The 11,699-nt window shown below is 38.1% G+C and overlaps 1 protein-coding gene across 1 annotated transcript in view; it reads right to left on the reverse strand.

The window, feature by feature from the left end:
• phldb3 (pleckstrin homology-like domain, family B, member 3) overlaps positions 1 to 11,699 on the reverse strand; it is a gene marked incomplete at its 3' end in the record, with an annotated part of 31,582 nt that overhangs the window by 7,295 nt on the left and 12,588 nt on the right. Inside the window, 6 exon segments of the mRNA XM_014025614.1 lie at positions 2,487 to 2,597; positions 4,997 to 5,173; positions 8,697 to 8,825; positions 9,139 to 9,276; positions 9,581 to 9,691; positions 9,875 to 10,030. Coding sequence (XP_013881068.1) covers positions 2,487 to 2,597; positions 4,997 to 5,173; positions 8,697 to 8,825; positions 9,139 to 9,276; positions 9,581 to 9,691; positions 9,875 to 10,021 — 813 coding nt within the window.

An 11,699-nucleotide genomic window follows, 5' to 3' on the forward strand; every position in this document is an offset into this window, starting at 1 on the left:
AGCAGTTTGGAGAGACAAACAAAGTAAAGAACAAAAAAAAAGAAAACTATTTATCGATTATTAAATTAGTCATCAATTATTTTAATAATCAATTAGTCGTTGATTAATCAATTAATCGTTGCAGCCCTAGCTGAGTGAATCATGTACTCTGCAACAACAAGAATTTATAATAAAAACCTAATGAGGCATGTCATAAAAGCTGTGGCCAGTTATTAACCATGAGATTTAATCAAACTGAACTTACTAGAAAGACAGATAAAAGCACAAGGGAACATTATGTTAAGATTCTTTTAAAACTTGGTAAAGCACAAAAAAAATCAAAAGATTCAGATGTACTATTCATGCTGTCTCAAACTTCTGCCAGGATTTATTCAAAATGTGGTCACAGAGGCACCGATTATGCAAAGAARCCCAGGTGTTCTGATCCACAGCATTTCATTAGGTTCCAAAACACCCAAAGGTCAGAGAGAACATGTACTATATGCTGGAATATCAGCGTGAAAAAGGATATGATTGAATTATAAAGTAGTGTTTTGTTTCCCTCATCTTATAAATGACTCATTTTAGCCATGTGAACATGTGTAGCAGAACATTCAACCYAATTCCAAAAGAAGCAGGAACATTTTGTGCAAAAAATGCATTAAATGCTGATTGCAGTGATTTGCAAATTTCAAAAAGTCATATTTCCCCACAATTACAGACTACATTAAACAAATGTGATGTTCTTTATCGTTTTCCCTCAAAAATTATAAAATTTCTTAGCAACTTATTTGATAAGTTTACTAATTCACTGTAAAAAATTGGTTTAAAATGGCTTTATAATATTTGCAAATCATTGCATCCTGTTTTTAGTTTTTAGTGATGTTTTACACTCCAACAAAAGCATAATTTCCTAAAATACTGCAATGTTTTAGTAACTGAGCTCGCACCAGGGAGAACAGAACAACTGCACATTATCAAAAAAGTTGCCTTTTATCAGATTCATAAAATCTTTGAACCAAGTAAACTGTTCAAATATTCTTAAAGGGGACCTATTATGCAAAATTCACCTTTTAAAGGTTTTTTTTACTCAACTTTGGGTATGTACTTCTTAAAAAAAACAGTCCTAGGACCAAAAAATGCACCCAGGGGCATATTTACTGTAAGTAAATGTATTTTTAATGTATATTAACGACAAGTTTTATACTCCCGTCATTTTGTGATGTCACAAGCCGTACGACAACCCACCGGAACCTGCGTTCAGCCCCTCACCTAGCAACCCCCGGGTGAGGCTCCACCTCCTCAAAAGAAAAAGCTGTCACCGTATTGTTGTGCAATGTGCAGCTCAGTTCACAACAAGCCTCCAGTAGGGCAATGGGTAGAGTGTTTGAACAGAGGGTGGGAGACCAGGGTTTGAAACCGGCACGACACTATTTAATTATTTATTTATTTTTGTTCGTTATGAACACGTTTTCTCATGTACCTCTATTGTTTAGCTTATTAAAGCCTTGTTAAAGCCTATTTGTTTGAGTTTCTGAGGTATTTTGACCGCTGCTGCTCCCGGCTCTGGTAACAACATGCAGAGTGAGGCCAGAGCAGAGGAGGGAGAGGAAAAAAAAAGAAGCTGGAACCACGACTCTGCCTCTGGGTCTCATATGGTTGTACAACGGAGCTTCTGCTATCATTAGAACAAAACACAAAAACATGGACAATAGGTTGCCTTCAGGCCCAGGCCGCCCTTGAAAAAGAGATCTGAGATCTCAATGGGATTTGCCTGGTAAAATAACAGTAAAATAAAATTAAAAAAATTAGCCATGCTAACGTAAACGCTGGCTTTGGAGGGCGGAGTTAATGTCAACAGATTTTTGGAGGGCGTTACCAACAGAGCTCATTAACATAAACAGCTCTTCTGAACRGAAGTCAGAGCAGGCAGAACTAGAAAATGGGAAATTTTATTATCCGAGAATTATTTTGTGCATTAAATTGAACGAACATGGTCTGGATAGCCCACAGACATACCATAAAAATTTCTAGGACCCATAATTGGTCTCCTTTAAATTTTGTACCCTGTAGCAGATCTAAAAGTCACTCCTTAGACCAACCAGAGGAGTCATGACTTTTCTTGTAACTGTGTCACAAAGCTCCAAGCAAAATGAATTATAAACAATAAAACATAATGACGGGGATTTTGTTCCATTTACTGTACCTGGAGGAAAACCCCTGGAGCACACAGTGCATGATATTCAGTTCAYCCAACTTTATTCACAGTGAATGCATTCATGTCAGAACATAATGAACAGGATTTATGAGTTTGTTGTTGTTGTTAGTAGCAGYTTACTACATTCTCATTACAACAGTTGTATATCTATGTAAATACAGGCCTGTTTAATAGGATGTAAATAATCATACTTAAGAATGTAATAAAAAGGCAGAACATTATAATTAATTTTACGATAAGATAAACCAGTCAGTATTAGTGAGTTAGTAAAATCTGTAATCCCTCGTACCGTTTGAGTTGTGTGGATGAGTTCTCTCTTCTCTTTCCTCAGGGCGTTCAGCTCCCTCTCCTTCTCCCTCTCCATCTCCCTCAGCTGTTTCTCCAGCTGCTGGACTCGCTCCTGAAAAGTCAGACAAGTATTTCCATCAGCTTCAACCGCCACATGGTTTCCTCTTCACAGAAGAGCCGCAACAACATCCTGCAGCTGATTCATCTGGCTGGCATGAGTTTCAACAATTTGTTCAAAATGCTGAGATTTAATCTTTAAAAAAAAATCCCAGAAGAGCTGGTCTGTGTCTGAGTGCAAACTGCACTGACCGGATCAAACAGATCTTTTCAGTGGAGACAAGACGCAAATTAAATGTTGATTTTGTAACTATCCTGAATTTGTATTCACAGAGTTTTAGTCCGAAGACTGGTTTTACACTAAGAATTAAATCATAAATTAATACAGTGTATCTGAAGTATTACTAAAGAGCTACTCTTACAACCCAGGCTCCTTCTTTGAGCGATAGAACTGTCTGTAAGACCTAATATTTGGCCAGCATATTATAATTGGCAAATAATGGCCACACTTGAATAAAATTAAAAAAAAAAATCTGCAATTAGCCAGTCTTGTGCATTATAAAAACAAATGCAAGTAAGAAAATGATACAACCAGTAGTGCAGCACAAAAATGGACACCTACAACAGAAAACCTCACATCAGTTGATGCAAAAMCTAAAAGATAAGCATTTAATTATTTATTTGCTTCTGTAGAGCTGGGGGGGGTTCTACTAAAAATCTCAAACTAACATTTGTTTAACTAATTGAACTGACAACTCATCACTTGAGGTAAAACAAAAGAATATTAGTACRTTTTCTGGAGCCGGCACCTTGCAGCTACAAATGGTTTGCGTGTTTTTGTTAGTTTCACATCTGACACTAAGTCACAATTTGGTGACAAACAAAATGTTTAATTAAAGAAGAACCTGTCCAGAGGACCTATTTATTTTTTATTTGTTTTTTTTTGTTCTACCTGGATTACTGAGATGCATCAGGACACCAAGTGACAATATTTCTCTGTTGCACAGTTTAAAGAGTTAACGCATATGGTTTTTGGCACGTGTAATGTTTGGCTAGAGATAAAAGATAACTGTCTTGTGCTAAATTAAACTAAAAAACCTCTCTAAAACAGGTCAACAGACTGAGGTTTGAAGAGGAGCAGGATGAATAATCTCTATGGTTTTGGAATAGTATCGGTATCAGCTGATATCTGAATGTATGGGTGCTGCCAGCGTTACTGCAGAGATTAGTGCTCAGACTATATGCCGCACGCTGTATCAGACTGGTCTGCATGGCTGTCATCGCAGAGGGAAGCCTCTTCTAAAGACGATGTACAAAAAAGCCAGCAAACAGTTTGTTGAAGACAAACAGAATAAGGACATGAATCATCAGAACCATGTCCTGTGGTCTGGTGAGACCAAGATAAACTTATTTGGTTCAGATGGTGTCATGAGTGTGGCAGCAACCAGGTGACGATTACAAAGACAAGTGAGTCTCGCCCACAGTCAAGCATGGTGGTGAGAGTCTAGTGATTTAGGGCTGCCAGTGGGAGGCTACAGTTCAATGAGGGAACTATGAAGGCCAACATGTACTGTGACATACTGAAGAAAAGCATGATCCCTTCCTTTGGACAACTTGGCCTCTGGGCAGTATTACATCCTAAGGACTTCAAAGGCGACCACTGCCTTGTTAAAGAAACTGAAGGTAAAGGTGCTGGACTGGCGGAGCATGTCTCAAGACCAGAACCTTGATGAGTATCTGTTGGGCATCCTCAAACTGAAGGCAAACATGMACAAGGTCTCTAACATCCACCAGCTCTGTGATGTCACCAGGGGGTAAGAAGTTCCTGTTAGTGTCACTATTTGAGGAGGGGAGGAGGGATAAGTCTTAACCTGAAGTAAAAACCATGAACTGTACCACATCAGATCTGTGAGCTCATCCTAATCTGATGTTCCGTGTCTTCTGGGAAATAAGTAAATAAGAACTTTAGTTTTAGCTCRAACCTTTATCTGGGGAAGACGAACTGTGCTGAAGATCAATGCCAGACACTCTGTGATTATTTTAGGAGGAGCACAGATTTAGTGACTTTGAAGTTGACTCTCTGGTCCGCCTTCTGCTTATTTTTACTGTCAAACTAATTAATTTCACATGGTGCAAAACGTTTTTTGCCAGAAAAGAAAAATCGAAACCATTTGAAGTTGGAAAATTAGAAAGGAACTGTTTCGGAGTGAATTCAACATGTTTGCATGTACACTATTTGTGGGTCAACTAAAGGGATGTATTTCTATGAAACTGTGTCCAACTTCTGTGTAGAGATGAGTCTCACTGTTTGACAACTGAACAACTTTGACATCCCAAGTCTGCACTAAGAAAGGTCTTCTCTGGAGATAAATATGGAGCACTGATAAGCTGCAAACCCGTGGAAAGCCTCAGGAAGAAGCGTTGAAGAAATCCTCCTTGAGGCACCTTGTTTACCTGTGCTGTGTTGACCACGTGCTGCTGACATGAGATTTCCTTCTCCATCTCCTCACTCCCCCCCTCCTGAAGTATCTCCGACGTGCCGWCCTCTTCGTCAACGCCGCTTTCTTGTTCCAGAACACGAAACTCCCAGTCTTCAAAAGCCCGAACTTCAGCTTCCATCGCCTCCTTCTCCTGAAAAGCGAACAAAAAAACAGTTTCCATCAGCTGTCTTTTTGTGTTCAACAGGCTGACAATGTTTTGCTTTAACTTAAGAGTGTATTCACACCAGTTCTGTTCAGTCCGCTTTAAATTAAACAAATAATAAATCCTACAACCACTAAARTCTGACATTATTCCATGTTTGTTTACATTTTGTGAAGAAGAAAGTTGCGCTCAATGGGCCTCATGTTCGTATTCTTATCCTAAATTTCTCTTACTTTTGTTCGTACGAAGGGTTCGTACGAACATGTCACGTCAGATTCAACAAACTCTTCTATCTTCAGGAAAAGTGTGTAAATGAGCTGCGTAAACTAATGAATGTGTATCAGGTGCTCGTGCACGAGGAGAGGTGATTAGCATAATCACCACCCCAAAAACACCATATAAGGCTATGTTTCCTGCCCCAGGTACCAGGAAGTGTCCATTCATAAATGACATCGCAAAGTAAAAAATAGGGATGCACCGATACCGATACCAGTATCGGGTATCGTCCGATACCATGTGCGTTAACTCGTACTTATAAAAGTCCTCCGATACTAGAGGACCCGATACCAGCTTCATTTCGCTCAGTTTGTGCATAGACGCTCTAAASCAGCAGGCGGCGGAATCGCGCAACAGACTTAATGCCAGCCGCATAAAAAAAAACAGAAGAAGACGACGACCATGTTAGCCGAGCTGAACAAACTTTAACAAGCAAGCAGTTTGTAGAGGAGGCGTTATGTCAGCGGTGTGGAGGTATTTTCAGGTGACAGTAGTAAGACGTCATCCCTGCTGTGACCGTGCTTCTGAGACTCCTAAACAAAGACACTGGTGAAGATCACAGGATCAAAACAATGAAGTCCACTTTGGCTGCAGCTGTCAAGAGGCGCTTCACTGATGCTGAGAAAAAACCCCTCTACTGCATCTCAACTGTACTGGATCCAAGGTAAATTAAATAAATAAAAATGATTAAAAATAATATAAGCCTTGATTTGCCTAAAAATATTTTTTTATTTTTATAAGCGTTATTTGCCAAGTAATCTGATGGAGGAAAAATCATTATGACCAAGCTACAACAWGTTACAAATTAAACATTTATTACTTAATTGCAATTAATTGAACATACTACAAAATGAGTTTATTTAGTTTAGTTTATTTATATAGTTGATGGTACAATGCTCTAATATCCAGTGAGGGCCCTGTAACACATTTTAGATAACTTGAGCGGATCATTAAAATTTTTTACATCTACGATGAAGGTGGCATAAAAAATAAATCAACTGGAAGTCTCTTTTAGGTGTATTAGGTTTATTTATTTATTTTTTGTACATGCTGTCATAGTATGTTATATGACAGTAAAATGGTTTTAAACCAATAGTAATGCACTTTGTTTCTTTATGTTTGAAATGCCTAATGAAAGTAAACAGTTTAAGTTAATTATAAGGATTTTTAAGGATATTTATTAGTACTTGTATCGGTACTTGGTATCGGCAAGTACTTTAATGTAAGTACTTGTACTCGTACTCGGTTTTCAAAAATCTGGTATTGGTGCATCCCTAGTAAAAAAAGAAGAACTTTACGAGTTTGGAGATTGAAGTCCTGCTCTCAGAGATAAAAAAAAAAAAGTCATTTTTAGCAGCGTCAGACCTGCTGAAGCCGAGGAATGAAAGGATGACTGCTGTTAATGTCGTGTCTCCTGTGGGTCRTATACAGACACAGAAATAAAAATCTAAATCATATTCATCTCTCTCTAGGCCTGCTGCAGTTTTTCTTTGGTCAAATATTTTTTAATTTAAGTGTAAACAACTGTTTTACATAATTTTTATTTATTCAGAATAAGAGCGGTCGCGTATCGCTACAAGACTACAGTACAAGACTATCTAATAATCAGAATAGCTCACATGTCCTGCCATCATACACATACTTGAGTCATTTTCGTGCACGAATGAGGTTTTCTTTAGAAGCCAAACTGGTTTCAAACAAAAGACATGTTGCAACAGACRACGACAACTGCACCAAACCTGTCATTAAAACTAATTTCTAATGCTGACAGATCTGTTGTCTTGTTCTGACACATTCAGGGAGGAACACACGTCCCATCTTCAGAGTGGGTGTTTGTAAGACTCAGAAAAGCAGAAATACTTCAGGTTAAATTGGCGCTGACGATCAAACAGGGTGGAAAACAACAGGACCCAGCACTGATGCCAACACACCCTTTACACCTGTTTGTTAAAACTACAAAGCGGGCAACAGGTGCAGTCCTTCCTGTAATTCCAGTACTCTCACACATAAAACATTTTAAAAGAGTTGTTTGTATGTTCCTTAGTTTAAGTAAGTTTAGATCAAAACTGTTAGCAGCTAAATGTGATGAAAAATGTTTTTCTTTTTAAGAAATGTTGGATCTTTTGTGAGGAAAAACATGTCCGTTATCAGATAAACTGACTTGTAAGGAAATGTATCCAAAGTAAACAAGATTAAGTGATAGATAGATGTGTTCTTTTTGGAAATCTGCCCAACTGTAGCTGCAGCACCAGTGTACTTCACAATAATATTAACTTTCCCTTTCTTTCCTCTCTAAAATTCAGAACAAAAGCTTCAGCTTGTTCTGACTATCACTTTCCTATAATTTAACATAGTAATTAAAATCATAAATGCCTATTTAAAGAGCGTTTTGTTGATTTTATGCGTTTCTAGATCAGTAATCTAAATAAAATTATTAAAAACTACAAAATACAACAGGGATAAAAGGTATCCTGAACTATTTTATATGTTGCAGTTTGAAAAAGTTTACTCAAATAACTTTCCATATACACTGAATGCATTTGTGAAATGCAGGTCCACACTCAAGGTAAACAAAGCATGAATACTTTAAAAAATCCATGGAAGCCTGAGACACAGCCTGTGTAAGTAAACAAATATGGCTGCTAAGTTTAATGATTCATGCTGTTTCTGTATGTAAATAAACACAAATGGTAGTTATTTGGTCACAAGCTTTTTCTAACAGTTTATCCATTAATATGAGAAAAATACTGTGCAGGTTTTGTTTTCTGATTAAAAATCTGTTTTGGATTGGTCTTCATGATTTTGCAGTGTAGAAAGGAGGATTAGGACCACAGTGGGAAAAAAATGCTTCTGACTTTTAATGAACACCAAATATAAAAATCAAAAATATTTTCAACCACATTGTAAATCCGATGACTCAGATCAAATTTTACAACAAAAACAAAGATTTGTCCTCTATGTAGTGGTACAATAATCCTCTCCTCCAAGAAAAAAAAGATGTGGAAATAAATCTTTTGCTGTTTTGATGACCTCATTTTCTAGGAGACTTATCTGACTCTGTCCAGTCATGCTGAGCCGCTCCACGTTTGACGTGTTTTCAATGATAAGACACTAATATTGCACAATTCCTGCTGCCTGTGCTAACTTTCTGGCAGTTTCCATGAACAAAAAGGACATTTTGTGTCATCTAAAGGAGCACATTTTAAATGTGTTTGTGTTAAAATGATCTGCTCACCTGCTGCAGCTGCAGTCTGAGCTGCTCTTTGTGACTTTCTGGCTGACTGAGGATCAGTTTCTCTTTCTCCTCACAGCTCCTCTTCAGCTCCTCCACCCTGCTCCTCTCCTGCTCCAGACTCTCTCTCTCCTGCATTTACACACAACAACAGAATAGTTGAGCATTAATACAGCAGTGTCTTTTTTTCCTTTCCAAGTTAAAAAGAAAACAGTAAAATTATCAGTTTTGTMACAGCATTAAAAATCCAGTAATTATTGCATCTGAGTCAACTTGTGTTGATGTCAGTGGACCATGTCTGACCATATTTTCCTGTAATCTCTTAAACTACTTTCACTTGTGTTATTCTGATCTCTAAACAAATGAATTAAAACTGTAATATCCACACTAATTAACATTGAAAAAGGTTGAAAACAGTTTTATTTAATTAAACGTCACGGTTTACCTTGAGCCTGTCAGCATGTTTGTGCTTCTCTCGCCGCCTGTTCTGCTGCTGCAGAACCAGCAGCTTCTGCGCCTGTCGGTGCAGCCGCTCCTTCTCCGTCTGCAGCTCTCCCTGCAGCAAGGCGATCTCCAGCTGCAGCTGAAGGGGGCAGAAGATATGACAAGAGCTGAATCACTCTGACCAAACTCCAAACAAGCCAGCGCTGTGCATTTTTCAACAATGACTTTGCTGTTGTCTGAAAACTGCAGGGGCTTTTAAACAGGCTAACATCTAGCAAACTTCAAGCTTCATCAAGTAAACTTACAGGTTATTATGAGAAATGTGATGTCTTCTTGAAGATAAGAAAATAATGTTTCTTATTTTAAAATAAATTGATTAATCACTACTTTTCCTGCAATGAGAAGTGAAATTTTCAGATAATCAAAGGGGTTTTGTGTCTCACCTCAATCTTCAGTTCTTCCCTTTGTTGGTTGATCTCTGCGATGCGATGTTGGACAGTTGATGGTAGTGGCAGGACCCTCAGTGAACCCAYCTCCAGCTTTTTAACACAGGGCTGATAGAAATAGAAAAAAAAAGCTGACATGAGAGTCATGAAGCAGTAGACTGTTGGGTTTAGAACTTGTGACTCGTGGTTTTTCATGACTATTTTTAACTWAATGGGAAAAAGACGTTCTGAACATCATTTGGGACATAAATATGATAATTACCTACAGCATACAACATCTCAATCATTTACCTTCTCGCTCTCAGTGCTGCTGCTTTCCGTGTCAGACTCTGCCCCTGAGGAGGAGGGACTCTGACCGCCGGCCACTCTGCTGATCCACGGCGGCCGCAGACCCTGCTGCCACTGGCTCCTCGAGCTCTCCATGTTATGTTGGGGCATTTCTAAACACTGAAACAAAAAAAAAAAGGGACAGTTAAAAGAAGTTCCAGAACAAGGAGAGATGTGGGGAGGCTTTTAGGGAATATTGTGGTAATCTAATCTGCTGCGAGGCGGGTCAGGTGACAGCTCAGGGAGGGGGGGGGATCTCACAGCTGAGTAACAAAACGTAGAGTAAGCACGTTAAAACACTGAAATCCCCTGAAGCGTTGCGAAACTAAACAATGATGGAGAAAACACCTCGCTTTGAAGAGAAAGCAAAAGCAAAAGAGTGAAGAGAATTGAGGATGTGCGCAGCGGTTTGTGGTTGAGTTTCAGGGCTATCGCTGAGTGAGGCTTTGATGTGGACCTGCAGTGAGACAATATATGAAAGGGATGCAAGACCACAGCATACTTTGAAGTGATCTTATATTGTACTTTTTGTTTTGTCCGTCACRTTCATGTAGGTTTAATAAAGTAAATATCATTATGGACGAGGTTTATCGTGTTCTACATCAAAGTGGTTCCCAGCATTTGGGAAGGTGTCCTCCTCCTTTAAGCCTATGTTGACATGAAGTCTTTATGCTGCCCTTTTACCCTCATTTACACGCTCTCTCTTTACCCAGAAACCACCACACCAGGAGAAACATAATGTACAAAAAAAACACAAAACCACTTTGTGGGAAAGTACATTTGATTCTTGACTTAGAAACTTTTTTCCCAGCGTTCCCTTCACCATCTGTGCCGTCCCTCAATAGATACCTTATTAGGCTGCAAGGAAGGTTAAGTAAGGGTTGAGTGGAGATAAATATAAAACAACTGGCGCACTGGCATCCAGACACAAATATGAAGCTGGAAAAGTAAAGCCAGAAGGAGAGAACTGATAAAAACKTATTCCTTGTACAAAACTTTGATTGTAAAGTTTTACAAAACTAAACAGAAATGGATTATAATGAAGATCTAAGGCAACAGATGTGATTTTATCTTGTTTGACATGTAAAGTATATATTTCAAAGTGGATGTCCCATGAAAGATAAATGTCACTAATGTAGCATGAAAGGACAGAAGATCATTACAGTCTTTCCTGTTGTAATGTTCAACACTTGACACTGATACACAAGCTCCCACGACAAAGAAACTACACATTTTTCTTAGAAATAACTATTAATAGAAAAAGGCCTGACATCTACCGGTAGTTTGGAAAAAAAATGAGGTTGAAAGCCACAAAGTTTCAGAATTACTGCATGAACTCATTTCTAAACTAGAATTTTTAACAGTGTGTACATAATGTCTCATTTCAACATTTTAAAGAGTTCACACTATCAAGATATTTTTATTCTTCTGTTTCTTTTCGGTRCATATCTTGTTCCACAAGTTTCCACATTTTATATTATATCACAACATTCAGCTCTTTCAGGACATTCCAGCTAWGACTTTTGGCTTTTCACATTCCATCAGCTTCTAATTTGTTGATTTTAGCTTTTTTCYGCCTTTTTAGCTGTCATTCTGACATTTTCTACTWTTCTTTTACTAATTTAAGTTTTGTACGGTTTGTTCAGCTTTCTTCTATGTGTTTTTAGCTACTGTTTAGCTAATTTTAACTTTTTCTGCCAAATTCACTTTTTTGTGATAATTTGCTTTTTACTGCTTAATTCGGCAGTTTCTTTGTGATAATTAAGCTATTTCAGTGACTGTTTTAGTT

Source organism: Austrofundulus limnaeus, unplaced genomic scaffold, assembly GCF_001266775.1.
Source record: "Austrofundulus limnaeus strain Quisiro unplaced genomic scaffold, Austrofundulus_limnaeus-1.0 Scaffold488, whole genome shotgun sequence".
NCBI classification, from domain to species: domain Eukaryota; kingdom Metazoa; phylum Chordata; class Actinopteri; order Cyprinodontiformes; family Rivulidae; genus Austrofundulus; species Austrofundulus limnaeus.